The following is a 19,241-nucleotide window of genomic DNA, read 5'->3' on the forward strand; positions in this document are numbered from 1 at the left end:
GCCTTTCCAACAGGACACGCCCCCTGCAAAAAACACCTCTTCAGGATGGGATTCAGCGATCAACCGACCTGCAGGGGTTGCAAATTAGAGGACGAAACTATTATGTTATGTGCCACTGCACGTCATATGCAACAGGTAGACAGACTCCTGGGAGGGCATGAAATTTCACCAGACCAGATCATGCGAACTCCCCTCAAGATTCTTCTGGAATTCATTGAATATACAGGGATAATGTAAAGTGGCACATTAAAGGACGTTCAATTCTCTTTACATTGGTTACTACTTTGTTGCTTTTTGTTGAGAGGTTTTCGAATAATCGCGTTTCAAAATTACAGAAACAATGACCACCGGATTGTACACCCTTTGACTTTCTTTGGGGACATCTTAAGTCCATTGTTACACAACCTGTTGATGTTGATGATCTTAAAAAGCGAATTGCTACAGAATGCCGGTCAATTCCCTAATAAGTTTTCCGAATTTTACTTGGGTGTTGCAACTTACACGGAACAGGCGCTTTGATGTAATATTTCTAGCAAAAGAGAAAGAAAAAAAAAGAGAATTTTTTTTTGTTTTCCATCAAACAAAGTTTTTGGTAGATTGTGATCTGGAAGAGCAAATACGGCTGACAATTTTTTAAATTCCCGTTCCGTTGTATGTTCGGGTTCGCTTTACGCAATTAATGTCCAAGTTAATACTTTTTCCACATTATTATATTAGGTGCAAATGCAAACAATCAAACTTATAAACATATAGCAAAACAATAACATACAATTTTATGCAGACTTTTTAAAAATTTACGGCAGCAGTCGAATAACGTACGAATGAAAATCCATTCCACTAAAATATTAAGGTATTTCCTTAATAATAGACATACGAGTGAATGTCTGTAACACTGCACCAACAGGGTGATCTGCATTTAAATGCCGTCATCGGGTTGTAGAATTTGCAACCTAACATCGGGTCACCCTGTATAGTCCAGCAGTGGCAGATAATACAGTATTATGCTGGCGATATAATAAATATAATATAAGAACAATATATCAATAATGTGGCTTACAAAATAATATTCACACGTACTACTCTCCCAGTCAAATAATGTAGATTTTACACGAGCGTCCAGTCGTCTGTGCCAGCTTCCAGTTTGGTCGAGACATAGATCAAGTCAATGAAAAATAAAACAAATTACAAATTTAACTATTTTAATTCCCAGAGGTTTTTCACTCGAAGTTTCGACGATCTTGTTGATTCCACGGACATTTTTCTAGTTTTCACTTTGGTACTCTGTAGCCGTTTTTTCGATTCCTTTCTTCGCTTGGCTTTCTTGTTTTTAACTTTCTTACACTCGACAGGTGTCTTTTTACCTCTGGTTTTCTTTCCTTTTGACGAACTCTGCTCCGAGCAGTTATTAGTGGAACTAGTCGTCATGTTAGAGGAAGCTTTCACCGTTTTACGTTTGGTCGACAATTTCCCTGTACTGTTAGAAACAGTGTTACTCCCTAGATCAGTGGAATTACTTGCTTGTACAGATACTTGATTATTAATAATAGGAAGAGGGGTCATACTGAGAGTGTAATTCTGCAACAGCGGAGTAGTTTGGATGGGACTAAAAAATGTGTTATTGATAGTTTGGGTATGTGGCACTGTATTATTGAGACTTGGTTGAATAGAAACACTTGTACTAGGCAGGAAGCTTTGAGGATTAGGAAGAAATATAGACATTGTTGGAGCCCCGGTCATAAGTTGAATGGAAGATACAGACAGTTGGGAAGATTGAACCTGGGAAGTAAGAAAAGTCAAGGGATAAGTTGTGTTCATTATTGAGATGTCTTGAGCCGCTTTCAGAGTTAACTTATTAGTTAGTGGTAGGGAAGTCCATTCTGCGGATGTGTCGTATGTTTTTCGGTTAACTTCTGTACTGAAAGAAACTTTAAAATTACCGTTCTTAACAGTTACAGGGATCTTATAAAAAAATAGTTCGGCGTTCAAATTCCTCAACAGACAAGATTGATTTTTTATAATCACAGGGCTATGCTGTAAAACTGATTCTGTTTGACTTCCTTGCTGTTCTATGGAAATAGACGCTCTTCTAACAGCCGCTATCAGCTTAGATACAAACTTTTTCTGCGTTAGCTTGTTTCCTAACGTATCTAATATTGTATTATTGCATATGCGTATAATCGGTCGAACTATTGACGTTGAATCAGGTGGTTCCAAATAGTCGTCCGTCACTTGCGACTCTTGAGAATCATCGTCAGATATTATTTCGACTTCATCGTCATCTGTGAGAATTATAACATTGTCAACGTCCATTAGTCTATTTGAAAGCCTTTTAAACGCATCCCCTGATTTGGTTTGCAACTTGCGATTTGTATTCGTTTCGAGAACTTCAACAGGCGATAAAGATTGAACGACTTTCCCAACCACACACGTGTTTTCCATATGGAACTGTTTATTTTCTCCATATTTAAACTTCAATTTACAAAATGGACATGTGCGGTGTCGAGTCATATGCTTACTTAAAGCACCTGCATCATTGTGTTGACTGTCACATATTTTACATACAAATACATCAACTGAGCCCAAGGCTGGTGTCAATCCAAGTGACTGAATAAATTCTGGTTTGCTTGTACTTGTTGTAGATGGTTCACCGATGACGCTAATTGAATTACTTTCCAATTGCTTGACACTGATCGACTGCACATGGAAGGGATTATGTTGTGCGGCTTCTTTACCTACCTTGGACTTATCGCGGTTTAACGAACCGGTCTCATACTCTAAGCAGGAACTTCTCGAATCAGAAACATTTGTTTGCAATATTTCCTGCTTTTCCCTGGAAACTGTACTCTTAATTAATAACTTGCGTTTCGAAAGTTTGTTACTATTTGGATTTGACTTCTTCGTAGACATCGGCGTGTCATATTCATCACTCATTTCCTGTGCAAGATCATATCTGGATGAACTGTTGAGACAACTACCACTTTGCTCTTGGTATGGCCCAGCTATAATGAGCTCTGCAGACTCTGCAGTCAATTTTGATGTTTCGGAACCGGTTGAGAAGGACTTCCATTTGCTTAATTTGGTAGACTTTTTAACAGTCACTTTAAGCGAATTGCAAAGTGATTTTAATTTGGAAAACCTCATTTTCTGTTGCCTTTGAACAATGGGGGTCTTAGTTTTGTAGCAATTTTTAACTCGCTTTGTCATATCAGAAAACGATTCTGCTGTGGTATTGATTGTATTGCTGGAATCAGCAATATATCTGTCGGAACTGTTCGTATCTGGAATACACTGACTGTAAGCCAGTGCAGATTTATTTAGTAAATTATCTGTATCTTCAAGTTTGGGGAATGCATTGAGTTTTTTTGCTGGAGTGGTCTTTTTAACGGGTACAGCTGTTCGTTTCTTCGCAACTTGTTTTACACCTGAGCGCCTTGACAAAGGAGCGCACAATTTTGGCTTGGCGATATAATCACGCATATCTAGATTATTTCTTTGAAAATGCGATTCCACTTCACCCATGACAAGCGACACTACGGGGGCTAGATTTTGATTTAAACATTTCCCAGGCAACTTAAATGTTGGGTATTGTCGATATACACTAATTATACTTGAGTGCAGACCTTCACTTATCCTCGAACGTTTCGATGAGTTGTTGCTTAGCTCTTTATTCAGTTGCGATTGCTTCAAATCAATGTTTTCAGTCATACCAGTCGGGATAGGAAAAGAAGGTTCTTCATCGCACTGCAGTTGATTTAAATGTTTCGGGCCAATATCAGCGAGCGGTGAATGCACAACCAGCGCTTTATTTTCCTGTGGTGCCTCTTCGCAATATTCTTTCCGGATTGTTATACAAGAATTAGGTAGGCGAATACCTTCTTTGCTTAGGTACTGGTGACATTTTTTCTGTAACAAACCTTATTAGAGTAATTGTCAGGGAACTTTCACGATCAAGTACCTTGAGATTTTGGTCCTGCTTATAAGCGGCTTCTCTGATATTATTCACGTTCAACACATTATCATAACAGTTCTTGCATATCTTCTTTGAAATGATGTCACATTCGCTAATCTGCAACAAACAGAAAACCTGCATAACAAGTACTTTAAATAACAAACACCGATTCGTTTATGAGATATTGTACAGGGTGATTCAAAATTGGCGTCATTGTTTTGGGAGTATAGGAAAAATAGTAAAAAAAAATTGTTATTAAAAATTGAGATATTTGCAAAAAAACTAGATCAGAAGGATGACAGCAATGTTTTTCAAAGTAATCTGACCGATTTACATAAAGTAAATACCCGTTTCTTCTTAACTATTGACAACTGTAGTAACAATGGGTAAACACACAACAAAGAAAGTAAAATTGACAAAAACATACTTTGACGTTACGATAATGTTGTCACTTTGCCACTGTTTGGGGCAAATGAGTGAAGATATACCTAAATCCGTCACAACTGTCATCCAAAACCTCCTGGTACAGGTTATGTATCAATGATCAACATCGATCAAATAAAATACAATTAAGTTTTAGTGCCTGGATGAGTTATCAGGACAATTATCCGGTGCCTGGAAAAGTGTCAGTTGTTGTGCAATGCTCCGCGTTCTCCTGGGAGGATCTGCTGCAATTATCTCCAACACCTGTTCCTCTAGGTCTGGAACCCGAGCATCTCAAGATCGTTCACTACCTGTGTCAATTCTTGAGTTCAATCGTCCAGCGTCTCTAGCCCTTTGCTGGTGTAAGTTCTTACTGCGGTATTTCCGCATAACTAATGGCGTTATCGCAAATTCGATGTTGGTGTACATTTTGTGAAAATAGCTTAAAAGTAAGTCAAAGTTTAACAAATGCTTGTTATTATTGACAGAAGCTATCTACCTGTTCTTATCTGTTAATGCCAAAAAACATCTCCGCTGTTTGCCGCTTTGACTTTTCATCAAAAAATTGTTGAATAGTACTTTGTTAATAAAAAAATGTTCAAAATTTGAAGCAATGAGGCTATAGGCTAATAGGCTACCAATCAGAAATTAAACTATCTCAAAATAATATTTAATAACAAAGTTGAAACTCGATATTCAACTGTTAATAACTTATAAAAAACGTTTGTAAAAGTTGTTTTCAATATTTTTCTCGTACTCTCTAAGTGAACCCCTATACCCCCTAAAAGAAATTATGGCAATCTTCAATCACCCTCTATAATGCCTATACAATCAATGAACTGCTCAAATGGCATGATTATAGATGGTCTTTCTAAGTTGTCGACTCTCCCAAGGGGATAATAGGCTGGTTCAGAAAAACCGTAAACTTAAGAAAAGTTTATTTCTGGAAGATCCAGAATCAACCGTTATTTCCCTTTTCACCTCTCCGAAGGTTTTGCGTTTCGTAAGCTGGTTTCGCATGTTGCGTGCAAACCAGAAACATTCTAAAATTATGTTTGATTAAAATACTACGCATATAAATGATCTATCCCCCAGTGACAACTAGAGCTTTGCAGCTCAACCGGTTTTCTTAATAACCCACAAACTATGCGCCATTTACAAGACCGGCACAAATTAAAAAAACACGCTTTGAGTGAATCATTCTTTAAATGGTGGTTTGACGGTTCAGTCCCGCTTTGCGGCTCATCCCGTTCTCTAAACACGAGGAGCTGTTATAAAGACCAGCTTTAAGTTCGAATTTTGCGTAAAACTAGAAACAGTCCTAAAATGATGATGATTGGTATAGGAAAGTGCACTAGAGGTGTGATAAACGTTTATTTTTCTGTAAAGTTCCAGTTCCACCTTGGTAATAGGTTTCAAAATGCGGTTCAAACGGAACATATTACTTTTTAAATGTTTCATTAAACATGCAGAATGATGATGATAGTAGAAATAGTGATGGTGAACTGTTAATAAACTCCAAAAATTATGTTTGGTATGACAAACTGCACAATTTAAAAGCTATAACTAGAACTTCACAGCTCAATCGGTTCTCTCAATATGAACTAAATGCTAAATGCGTTTCACGAGATCCACATTAAATGAACATTTTCACATTTTGAGCAAAAAACTAAATTCATTCTTTAAATGATGTTCGATATAAAAACGTACGCAATTTAGGGCTCTACCCCACAATGGCAATGAGCGCTTCGCAGCTAAACCGGTTCTCTAAACGTCCGTCAATCATTAAGCACGATTAACGGGTCTCAATGTTAGCATGTATGGACCTCAGACTCACATACATAGGCAGAAAGTATTTTCTGAAAAATGTATTACGCGATGCAGCAACTCTATTGTGTTTATACAAACTACTGCAGGTATAAAAATTAAGCAATCAGGCCAATCGCTTTATGACACGATTGATAACTCGTAATTTTCCTGTTGCTAATAAAGCGTCTTGTTGCACACACTAATTTAAAACAAACAACCAATTAACGATTATTTGATCAAATATTATTACCTCAAGTACTTACCTTTGTTCAACAATTAACACAATTATTACCACGATATTTAATGCAAAAGTATATTGAAAAAAATAATTCAAAATCTTAATATAATTATTAACTATGGTACTGATGAAAGAAACGGTTTAAAGTACGCCATATTTGCGAAAGTAAAATATCGCATTACAATAGAACAGCGTAATTCAAGAACAATAACAATAACGCAATTCAAGAACAATAAATACTGATTATAACTAGTTATACAAAAGTGAATATAAAAGATAATCAATTTTAGTTATAACTGAAAAATGTTGAAAGATGAAGAGATGTGAAAAAGAAAGGAAAGGACGATCCCTCCTGAAAAGTTCCTACTTAACTAAACATATTTTGTTCAACGATATGACGTAATGACGGACAGTCGGCGTCACATAAAAGTAGACGATTAAATAGTTGTGGAAATCTGACTTTCTACCTCCATCTACCTTTGCGTAAATGACAAAATACTGACAAATAAATTTTTCTATTATCAAAATGACACATTCAAAAGTATTTGAAAAAACTGGGATACTTACATTAAATGAAGAAGGATGGTCAACAAAAACAGTGGCTGAGAGATTTGGAAAATCGAAGAGCACGATTAATAAAGAGATTAATTAAATTGTCAAACTAAAACAAGTTTGTGACATAGATAGAACATATATTTGACGTATTTCACAAAGCCTGATTTACCAAAATCGGGAAAAATTGCCTCTAGGAGTCGTCTACTGTCATGTGTCGCCAACCATACCTCCTAAACATATGGTAATGGCAGAAAAATTAATAAAGCCTATTGCAATTCAGACATGGTTTTTACTCTAAACTTCGGTCGGTCAGTAGGGTTAGAATAAACAGGCTCACCAGTGTGCGATGCACCCGATTGGTTCGCAATAACACGCATTGCATTGGAATGCGCCATTTGAAGTTCATTTGTCGATGAAGTAGATGGTTGGATTGGGAATATGGGAGGGTTTCTGATTTGTGCGGGCATTGAATGATTCAAGTAATGCTGACGTTGCACATTTAATTGTGACGCTGCAACTGAACTGTTGAGATTGGCAGAAGTTTGCGATAAACCAACATCAATGTTCTGTTGCCCAAACCGATTTTCTGGAACTGTCATTGAATTACTAGCCATTTGTGGGGATATTGTGCTAAATGGCATGTTGGTAATTCTATTATAATGAGAAAATGTAGGAGTGACCCTATACAATCGTGGGCCAGCCTCATATCCAACATTAAGTCTGGGTGAATTGTTTGTATTCACACTAAAACGGCCGAAAGGGCTTGAAACCGGTTTAGATTTGTTGATAGGAGTCCGTAAATGAGAAGCTGTCGGTAAATAAATATCTTTGGTTTGTAAAAAATTGCCCACTGAAGACGGCTCTGTCGTGCGTGCTGATGAACTAACCACTCTTGAATTTACATTAAGACCGTTCCTCATCTTCAAAGGGCTGTTTATTAAAATGTTTGCATTAGATGAAACTGAAGTTAGATCTAACTCTTGTGGGAATATTGAACCACGCGACGATTTGTTTGATTGCGACGTTTGAAGCGTGTTGTTGTCAACATACATATTAGCACAATTTGTAGAAGCTTCAGCGAAAGACCTTCTTGCATCAATCACTTTCAAGGTTCTCCATTGTGCTTCACTATCAATGACTTTCCTGTCTGACTTGAACACATAACGTACATGGAACGATCCATTACTTATATGAACTGGTACCTTATAGAATAATAATTCTGACGATATATTTTTAAACTCGCATGTGCCTGTCGAAATGTCAATTTGAATATCTTTGACACTCGGTAAATCTGTTTGTAGCAGAGCGTCCACGGTACTCTTTGCAGACTTAAGAAGAGTCATAACTTCTGTTAGAAATGCACCGTCACTTATATTTGAGGACCTGATGGTGTCAAACAACGTGCTATTTTTTATAGAAATGCTCGGTCTGACTATGGAAACGGTTACATATCCCGTCTCCTCACTAGAAGCAGGTACACTGTTGGGTGTCTTAGGGACATCTGCAATGGGTGCATGTTCGGGAGCACACTCTACATCATCATCTGATAATACTATAATATTGTCTGCATCTTCTATGCATGGAGACGAAGTCGGTGGTTTCATTATATCTTCTGGAAGTGGATCGCAATCAGAAAATGCATCTCGATACATATTTCTAATCTTCACGTTTAAGTTAATTTTCTCTAAATAAACTTTTGGAAATGGAGAATCTAGTCGCTTCACAATTTCACACGAAGTTTTCACATGTACCTCCTTATCTTCAAAAGATGCAAATTTCTCCTTGCAAAACTGACACTGCATATGTGTAGTTTTATGATGATTCAGCTGTCGAGCGCTGTTCTGAACGCATTCGCAGATATCACAGATAAATATCGGTTCATATGCTGTTGGGATTGTAGGTGTTAAACCAAACGCCTGTAAGAAAGCGGGCTGGGACGGGAAAGCGGTACTTTCAACCAAATCGCTAGACACAACATTGCCAGATTCTTGTACGAAATGCTCTTTAAATGGATCAACAGGTCCCACTTTTTCAGCAGCACGGCAGTGTCGTATATCTTCTTGTTTTTTCTTCGTTGTAACCACAGTTGCACGATTATTGGTCCCATAACTAACTCTAGGTATTTTCGCCAAAATGTTATTCGTGCTTATAGCTGATCCTGTTCGTTTCTTAGCTATGTTACATTCAACTTTAGTTTCACATGTTTTCTCATGTGAACTTTCCCAATACTTGCGTACTTCATGTAATTGAATAACGACAACAGGAGCCATGTGCATATTAACACATGTTTTCGGCAATTTAATATTGGGATATGTCTGATATAATTGTGCTATAGATGGATGCAACTGGTGTTTGATATGATATCCCGCGTTTGTTTTTTGCTTCCCACATGCTCCCACCAATTTTTCGGAAATTTGCAAAGAACTAACGGTGTCTTGTTCAGTTTTTGCTATCGAATTTCCGAGCCCGTTAAGCATCATTGCACATTTTTCCTAAAAAAAAATATACATGTGATATGGGCGTCAAAGGCAACTGGAATAAGTATCTACCTTCAATGATTGATCTTTTTTAAGGGCATCCTGTCGGTATTTATGCATATTCAAAGTTATTTCACAGCAACGTTGACATATCTTCTTTGATATCAAATCATTTTTTGAAATCTGCAACAACGAGAATTAATTATGTTTACCGCACAATTACACTAGGCCACTTCACAAATGCTCATCTTGATTTTTTAACCAGGAAGAGAGCCAGTGAATATGTTGCTGTCAGATTAGGGGCCTTGTCAGCTACAATTTTGCAATGCTTTGTGATTCACTCTTTGGAAAAATGTAGTAAGTTATACGTAATAACACGTCATTGCTCTTAATTAAGTAGATCTCAAATTTTAACAAAATAGCAAAAATATGTCAGCCGGTAAAAATCAAACACGGTGTTTTATAACATAACGTTTATTTCATTACAAATAATATAATATAATACTTAACTGATACGCACTGAAATCGCCAGACATTCATTCACTATCACACACCTGCTTGATCGTTCTTCTCCATTCAACTATCTATTAAAAAAGATAAGTATGCTTCTACTTATCGTATGTTATTTAAATCCGAGAGCGTCCTTCTTTTTCGCGAACTATATATTTTAATATATTTCGTTTAATGAGTAAAATATATTTTAGGTGAATATTTAAATTGAATCGAATTGCGGGATTTGCTAGGTTTTTTTTGCTATATCCTACCTGTTGAGGAATGACTTAGATCTTACACGCCGTCCAATGTGGAGGATCTCTATTGTTCGCATTATTCCAGAGATGATAACTGATCTGTGACAGATCGCGTAGATAGCCGATTTTGTATGCTACATAAGGGCAGACGTGACATAAAAGAAGTCAAAATGATCGAAACGGAAGTAACTCTTCAGTAACGATTAAAACATTTTTGATAGACAAAAGCATTTCAACCAGACACCGAAAACCATTGTTAGGTTTTACGCATAATTTTCTTGATATTGAACTTTTGAGGATACTCAACGTTTTGCTCTGCAATCGTACCAGCTCAAAGAAATGGCGACATTTTATGTGTAGAGTTAGTTCGAGATTGCCGCATAGAAGTGTCATTCGAAGCTCGTCGCAATTCATCTCTAGCAGGTTCTTCGATAACAGCGGCCCTCGTACAGAGATCGTCGGTGCTATCATTCCTATTCACAAGCGTTCCTGTACCAGCGTAAAACGGTTGTGAGAATGCGCCGCAAAAAGAAGAGGGATCCTACTGCGCGTGTTTATATCCCTAGAAAACTTTTCATGGATCAAAGTATAGATAGGAATAGACGTTTTGAAGCCATGCGATCAGAAAGGCACTCGGCGTTCGAGCACCAGGACCACGAGGGTGGAATTGGCTACTGGCTATGGGATAGTAGGTAACCAGCTTCCCATAGAAAAGATGCTACTGGAAAGACACAACCAGAAGCCGTCAATGCATAGAATATGAACATGGAACGTTCAAGGTCTCAATAAACCCGGGAAAATAATGATTGTCGGAAAGCCCGTGACAGACTTAGCCATTGTTGGCATATCAGAACGTCACTGGAAAAATAGTGGCCACTACGTATGGCAGAGCGGCAACCTTATACTATCATCAAGTAATGATTCACAATCCATTAACGAGTCGCCTTTATAATACAAAAACACTTAATGGACACTGTACTTGACTACGGAGCAGTCGGCGACTGTATCATCATCCTCAAAATAAAGGAGCAGCCAGTGATTCTAAACCTTATTCAGGTATATGCTCCCACATCTACATCGTCTCAAGACGACATTGACAACTTGGACTATGGATCACTCTCCCAGACACTCTCAAAAGCTTCAAACAGGGAGCGTTCAATAATTCTAGGTGACTTCAATGCCAAAATAGGAGAAACAAAAGCCGACTCACACCTAAGATCAGTCGTAGGGCAGTATGGAACGGGAGTAAGAAATGAACGTGGAGAGATGCTAATCGAATTCCGTGCAGAGAATCAGCTATCAATCGCTAACTCCTACTTTCAACACCATGTCAGGAGATTGTACACATTGAGATCACCAGACAGAATCTCTTGGACAGCTCATAGAACAAACATTTCCATACGAGGAGACCTGAATGTTTGGGATCATGAAAGGCTGCTGCCAGGAATCCAGAGGCGCATACTTAAATATTTCGGTTACGTGATACGAAAGGAAGGGATGGAGAAGGCTGTGATCCAAGAAAAATGAACGGCAAAAGAACGTAAGGTAGATCTCCTGTCAGATTCATGGACCAAATCAAAGACCTTACAAGTATGTCGGCGTCAGAAGTTATGAGAACCTTAGGGGATAGAGAAGCATGGTGAAGAGTTGGACCATGAATAGTCATGACACTCGAAACCGAGCAACGTGTGAAGAGAACAGAGAGAGAGAGAGGATCTTCGACGGTAGATCAAAAGTGGCTAGTGCCACACTACTGACACGTTTATTTGTCCTACTATGGATGCATCCAAGCAGGGATTGATTCCTTTGAAGGAGGTACAAGGGGTCACTTTAGAGAGAGAGTTTGGGAAAAATATATTTTTAAAATTTTTAGCAGATATTAATAGTTGGAAATCGAATTTCAACGTTTTTATTAAGCATTATTTCGAAATGGTCCCATGTTTGATTGGTAGCCCATTGGATTAGCCTTTGCCAATAATAACAAGCATTTGTCAAACTGTGCAATCAGGCTTTAAATTTTCGTATTTTTCGAATGTTCACCTTGTCTCTGGTCTGCAAGCACCTTAACATAAAACTTTGATGTGAGATCCAAATGCTCTCTTGTAAACAATACAAATCGACAACATGCAAAGAGAACTAGACAAAGCTACGCAGAGACAACAGCAAGTCTGAAAAATTAAAAAAAATTAAAACGATCAACCCCAACACCTGAAGAGCACTCGGCGAAGGGAGGAAACTTTGCTTAAAGCCCGAAAATGATTCCAATAGAGGTCATCTCTGGCACTGAAGCCGCCCAAATCCTTAAGAGCGAAAACCACCACCACAAATAAGAAGGAACACAAATGTCGTTGTCCTGGCAGCGGGACAAAGGCAATGCTACTCTCATTATGAACAGAGAGCAATATGAGCAGAAGATCCAAGACCTACTGGATCCTGCCACTTACACAAAGCTCAAGAAAGACTCGACTCAGGTCAAGTTCAGGAATATCGTTGATATTCGCCTGGTATAAATATTGTCATTGAACGAGACCGTCATGACGTTTGTATCAATTACCCAAAATTCCCAAGGAAGAAGTCCCACGTAGACCTATTATATATTATAGCCCACAGTGGCAAAATATCTCGCCTCTTCTGCAGCCACATATAGGATCCACAGACATATATCAGAGACTCTTTTTATAAGCAAAATCAGGCGATCTGAAACTGGAACCAACGGACAACATTTCGATGTCGTGTCATTGTTCACAAGTCCCCGTGGACGCACCCATGGAGTATCTATGGGAGGAGTATCTATGGGAAGCCTACTCAGACCAGATATAGTAAATATATTCATGGAGAAGTTCGAAGAAACACCTTTTAGACCCGCACCCTTTAAACCGACTATCTGCTATCGATATGTCGATAATACGTTCGTGATACTAATTTGACCATCGGGTATATAGAAAAGCCACCCACATGAACGAATACCTCCACTAGTTATCCAACCATCACCCGAGTCAAAAACAAGGAATCATCACGACTCTCACACATAGAGCCAGGGAAATATGTGGACCACAGCACCTAACAGCGGAACTACATTTAGAAACCGCTTTCATTTAAAAATAGCAGTAGGGGTGAACCGTGCCGAAGAGTAAAACCACCCAAAGGACCTTTCTGCCTTTCATTCCCAGAGTTACAGATAGAATTGGGTATATCCTAGGAAAACAACATAAAAACAATCTACAAGCCCACGACGAAGATCCAGGAATGTCCACGGTCGGTTCCCTGGCGACTGCAGGTATCTACGGCATCCCATGCTCCTGTGGAAGTGTCTACATAGGAACGAACAAAAGATCGGTTAAGACGAGGATCGAAGAACATCGACGGAATTTGCAGATTAGAACATGTGAAAAAGTCGGCAGTGGAGGAGCATGCCCTTGCGAGGTAGTGCACACCATTAAATTTGCAGACACTCAAGTACGTACTATCCACAACAACAGGCTATCGCTCCCTACTAATACAAGAAGCGATGGAAATACACAAGCACAGCGACAATTTTAACATGAAAGGCGAGATAATGGCGTTAAACCGGTATGGTTCCCGGAGCTCACCAACACAAACCCAGCAAGGAATCTAGATATGTAGATGACACAGGCCACGTCATCACAACCGGTGCATAAATACGGACTACGCCCGATGAACCTCATCAGTATTATTCTTCTGGAATTCATTGAATATACAGGGATAATGAGGAAGTAAAATTACGAGGGCACAATAGGACAGAAATTACCGCGGTGCCAAGGCCAAATACCACCTCGGCGGTGAGGAAAGGGTTTTAGTGGGTAAACAGCTTAGCTGGAGTCCCGCGACAGACCACCAGCTCTGGGAGTGCATACAAGAGCATTTCCCAAACCTCACCGAAAAAAAAACAGCCTCATCAGTATAGTGTAAGCTCTCAAGCAAACCACCTCTGAAGATGCAAGTCGCTCGTGCTTGCGGCACGTCAGGAAGAAATCGCATTTGACGACGGTCTACAAACCCGAAAAACTTACCAGTTTTAAGACAAACTGAATTTGTGAAGATATGTTATGCGGTGACCATATTAAGCAGTTCTATGAGGAATTGTGCATTTTCGTGATAAAATGTATGTTATAATCGATGCGCGTTCCTTAAGAGGTCGCGTATTGCACCCTAGTGGTGTCAGGTCGGTACAAAGTTTAAAGCCCATATGCGGCATGTTAAGAAACGATGTTTTTACGATTACCGAGGAACGCAAGTTTGCATTTGGCTTTCCTCGTCGAATGCATGGGACTTAGGCCTTAATATAAACCTTACACTGATATTGTGTAGTTTCGATATGAAGTAAAATAGAGCAGTTCTGTTAAAAGTTGCACCGTTTGGTGGTAGAACTGACTGAAACAAAAAACAATCTTTAAAAACTCTTTACGTTATTTGCATGTCTGGTTTAGTTTTATGCAAATATTTCAATTTCTACATACTGGCAGTCAACGTATCTAGTATCTTGCCTCACCCATCCTTCTAAAGGGTGTTTGTGGAATAAGTATTGAAAAAGAAGTACACATCATGAGGTTATGAATGAAAATGGCTTTGCCGGCACAGACGTGCTCTTTTCATGAAACTTTCAAGGACTGTTGCGCATAAATTTTGCAGTATTTCAGAGATACAGCGTTGAATTGAACTCGTGCAGTAATACAACAGTTTCTCTGGCTGTATGGCATGTTGCCGTACAGCCAGAGTATGGCAGCCGTATGGCATGTTGCCGTCCTGTTGAAACCGCATGCTGTTCAGATCCATATTTAGAAAATTTTGGCATAAAAAAGTTAATTAACATTTCACGATAACGAACACCACTCACGGTTAATGCTTGACCAACTGCATTTTTGAAGAAAAATGGGCCGATGATGCCTCCAGCGCACAGTGCACACCAAAGAGTGAGACATTTTGGATGCATCTGTTTCTGAACGATCGCTTGTGGATTTTCTGAACCTTAAATGCGACAATTTTGTCGATTAACGAATCCATCAAGATGAAAATGGGCCTTGTCAGTAAAGATGATTTTTGTTTAAAAATCACCGTCCAATTGTCGTTGTTCCAAAATCCCATCAACAAAGGCTCTTCGTTGCCCATGGCTTTAGCTCTTGAGCCAATTCAACTTTGTACACCAATTTCCTGAGCTCTATGACGAATTCATGTGGTTGGGCTTTCGTCAACATTTGCACGTACTGCTGCGGTATTTTAAGTCGAGCGACCAGGACGAACGCGAGTTCCTGATTTCAGTTCATTAACATATCCAGTTTGCTGAAATTTCTTCATTCATTTTATCACAGTGGCTTTAGTTGGAGCATTCCGATGGCCCATAATTGTACGCATTTTGCAAACTGTGACTGCAAGACTTCCACCATTTTAATAATAATTTTTCACAATGAGAATTCGTTGTTGTGTATTGAACCGATCCATTTTACTTAACCTCTTCCTAAATGTCAAATGTCAAATCATGACACTACAAATGGCGCTAAATTCAAAACCGTAGTTCTTATTGGAACACATTCGTCTTTATAATACTACTATAATAGTCTAAACTCATATTTGTAACTAATTATAACATATATTAATTGATTTGCATTTGTCACTTAACTTTAATTAGCACCGCTACTTTTGGTCACTAAATGTACACTTACTTATTTGCTTACTACTACAATATTTAATAAAATTACTATAATGATTTATAACTAGTACTCTATTAACAAGTAAGAGTAACTGTTGGATTGTACTAAAATTAAATAATTAATTAAACACCACCTTAATACAAATGAATTGCCTGCTGATGAACACCTAACGACCTAATGGCAAATTCTCGTACAGATCCAAGCAACACAATTCCTCAAGGCAACATGGGAACTGTGCAAACGTGTAAGAAGACTGCGCCGTTATGTATGAAAACTGCGCAACGCCAATCATATTAACTAATATAACCTGCCCATAGCAATAAGCTATCGCATCGTAACATCGTCTTAATATTACATAAACGATAACTAAAATCTCTTAATGGTAGTAGCACTATTTAGGTACTCATATCAATCGACAGACTTACATGAATTCCTGTAGTAACTAAAACCACGTCCTTCAGGTGTTCTTTAAGGTCATTGTCGAAGACATTGATCAGTACACCAGTGCCTTTATCTGAAGAGCAAAGTCTACAAATTTCTTGAATTTCGGATAGATCCATTAAATAATAATAATTGCAGCTGATTAAACGGAAGCTGCAATCGAATTCGTTTCTCGCTTTTTATCGTGCAAACACACTGACGAGGAACCACTGGTAAAAGCAACATCCAACGACCCGGGGAAGGCATTTATACTAATATGCGGAGAAGCGATGTTGCCGTAACTTCTGCCTAGCTTACTTAAACGCATTTACAGATATACTATGTATGTCTGTTATCAAATTGTCACAATTAGCGAAATTATATAAAAATATAAAATATATTGATTTGATTTCTTGGCTTGACAGCAATATCGGATATGCGGGTACGCTATAGTGATGGGGGACTGCCACAGTAGCATAGCAGGCGCTGTAAAAACTTCTTATTTTTAGAACAGATTCATATGTAAAAATTTTGTTTCAGCACCAATCACCAAAGAGTTTTCACATTTGTAGGTTACCCACTTCCCTCTCCTTAACTTACCATTACTTAATTAATTCTTGAATTAACCGCTAACCGCAACCTCTTTCAATCTGACATGAGCTTTTGATATTCAAGAAGCAACATGTATTTACTTAATGTTAATGAGGCAGATGACAGCCTCATAGCCCTATAGTCCAGGCTTTTTATCAGATCCAGTTTTTTTGCAATCATCTCAGTTTTTGATACGAGTTCATGTTTTTGCTATTTATCCTATACTCCCTAAACAACAACTGCCAGACAACATCCCCAGAGAAATGACGCCAATTTTGAATCACCCTGTATAATATTATAATAGTCAAGACATGTTCAGCCAGTATATTATTTTAAAAGCAAATGATACAATATTTAAATATGATTTGGATTAATAAGTAGAAAAACACTTTACGCGATATATCTGAAAGATTCGCCCCTTACTTGCCCAAAAACTTGATAAATATTCGTAGCTCCACGGAAACAAACACTGATTATTTTTCACTAACCGTTTCTAGAGTTAACGAAATTCAACCTGTCGAAATTCAAGTCGTTTGCATTCTACTCCTAACAGTCCAGACCCAGACTACCTAAAAGCCAACTTTACCTACGTCTCTTCTGATTAAAAATAAAATCAATCTAGCTTTACAATTTGTGCAGTTTTTTCTACTTACCTTTGTGGAACTACAAGTTTTTTCACAAATATGTTAACTTTTCAAGACGCACTTTCGAACTACGCTTTTATATCTTATCCAAAAGCCCGAGAAGTGACTGTTGTGATTTGTACTTATTTGCGATGTTTGGTAAAATAATGATAACATTTTAAATTGACTGTGTGTGGGAGTATAATGTGTGTTTTCTGAAACCCAATAGATTGCTTACGAAGAAGCTTCCAATTTGCAAATTTAAAGATCTATAACCAGCAAAATCTCGTCGGTTTAAGGTCATAAACGCTCAAAATGTACGTAAATTGTTTGACGCATGATCGCATGATAATTATTGAATTTGTTTGACGCATGATGGCAATACTAGCTTATAATTTCAATATTGTTGTCAGCCTAATAATTCATAAATGGATCAGATATGTAAAATGTAATTTAAATTCTGTTTGAATGTAAAACTTATATTTTATTTTCAACATTTAACATTCTTCAATTGCAGTTAACTCGCTGGTATTGACGATATCGTATATACTTTCCTGACTGTGTTTCAATTCCAAATCAAATTCATTCCTGGGTTTCAGTCATTTATTGTCTCTATTTATCAATCAAAATACGTTTCGGTGTATTTTTCCACCATCATCAGTTTTTATGTGTAGCGTTGTTGCTGCTTTAAGCCTTGGCATGCATTTATGCAAATGGTGGCATAAAAACTGATGATGGTGGAAAAATATACTGAAACGTATTTTGATTGATAAATAGAGACAATAAATAGATTTATGATAACTGTAATAAGAAACTAATTGGGACGCTCGATTTCAACTTGCTCGATTATAGCTTGTTCTGGATTAGTTCTCATCTTTAATTGCAACTTTGATTCAAGAAATGACAATAAATTTTGCCCTCAATCAGAAGAAAAATCAACCTTAAAATTTCAATTCAGAATGAATGTTAGTTTTGGCCAAGGCAAGTAGTTTACGTTCGAACTGCGTTCGTCAGAAATCGTGCGAAAAGCTGCGAATAATCCTATTTCATTGCAACGTACTACAGCTCGTCCACCAGCCCATAGACTATACACTATTATTTTCAGGCGACTGGCCTAATTAAACTCCTTGAAGTTAAGGAAGGAGTCCTTAACCAATTGAAAAAAGGACTAACCATTGTCGTCACTGTCATGTATAAAGGCACTGTAGTCTGGACATCATGCCGTTCTTTGTTATCACGAAAGAAACCCGCATTTTCCTCCGAAACAACACTAGAAAAGTTGTTTGCACGGGGATCATCTACAAGTCGAGCATAATGTTAACTTCGAAAAAGGTGAAACGATCCACCAAGGAAATGCCAGCCGTTTCAACATATAAACAGGTTCAAACAATTTTATTACCTCAGTGACTTTTCTACACAACTAATACGCACATTTATTCTTTGTTTCTGGCACTAAGCGCAGACGCTTTGCAACCCAGAACCCTTTTTGCATTGTAATGCATTCCATTTAGGTTATTCGTCATTCCTTTTAAGGGGTGATAGAAGCTCCCTTGAGGAGTACCAGAAAAATATTGAAAATTTTTTTTGCGAACATTTCTAGAAGATATTAACAGTTGAAGATCGAATTTCAACTTTGATATTAAGGATTATTTTGAAAAAATCCCACGTTGGATTGGCAGCCTATTGGAATACTTAAGCATTCAAAAAGAAAAATTACGATCTTTGCTTCAAATTACGAAAA

General features: G+C 37.9%; 1 protein-coding gene across 4 annotated transcripts in view; it reads right to left on the minus strand.

Annotated features, from left to right (window-relative positions):
- Nucleotides 1–692: 692 nt before the first annotated feature.
- Nucleotides 693–19,241, minus strand: part of LOC109544988 — a 21,449-nt gene continuing 2,900 nt past the window's right edge. Inside the window, exons 1-3 of one of the 4 annotated variants that reach the window (XM_019915443.2) lie at nucleotides 16,292–16,601; nucleotides 3,956–4,066; nucleotides 693–3,903 (exon numbers count right to left, since the gene is read on the minus strand). In XM_019915443.2, the coding sequence (XP_019771002.2) occupies nucleotides 1,195–3,903; nucleotides 3,956–4,066; nucleotides 16,292–16,426 (2,955 nt within the window). In that variant the 5' untranslated portion in view covers nucleotides 16,427–16,601 and the 3' untranslated portion in view covers nucleotides 693–1,194. Of the gene's footprint in view, nucleotides 3,904–3,955; nucleotides 4,067–7,114; nucleotides 9,467–9,523; nucleotides 9,635–16,291; nucleotides 18,090–19,241 lie in introns of those variants that run through there. The other 3 variants (XM_019915445.2, XM_019915442.2, XM_019915444.2) reach the window with 3 other exon arrangements.

The sequence above is a fragment of the Dendroctonus ponderosae genome, unplaced genomic scaffold (assembly GCF_020466585.1).
Source record: "Dendroctonus ponderosae isolate FM_Combo_2020 unplaced genomic scaffold, Dpon_F_20191213v2 Dpon_F_20191213_6, whole genome shotgun sequence".
In the NCBI taxonomy this organism is placed as follows: domain Eukaryota; kingdom Metazoa; phylum Arthropoda; class Insecta; order Coleoptera; family Curculionidae; genus Dendroctonus; species Dendroctonus ponderosae.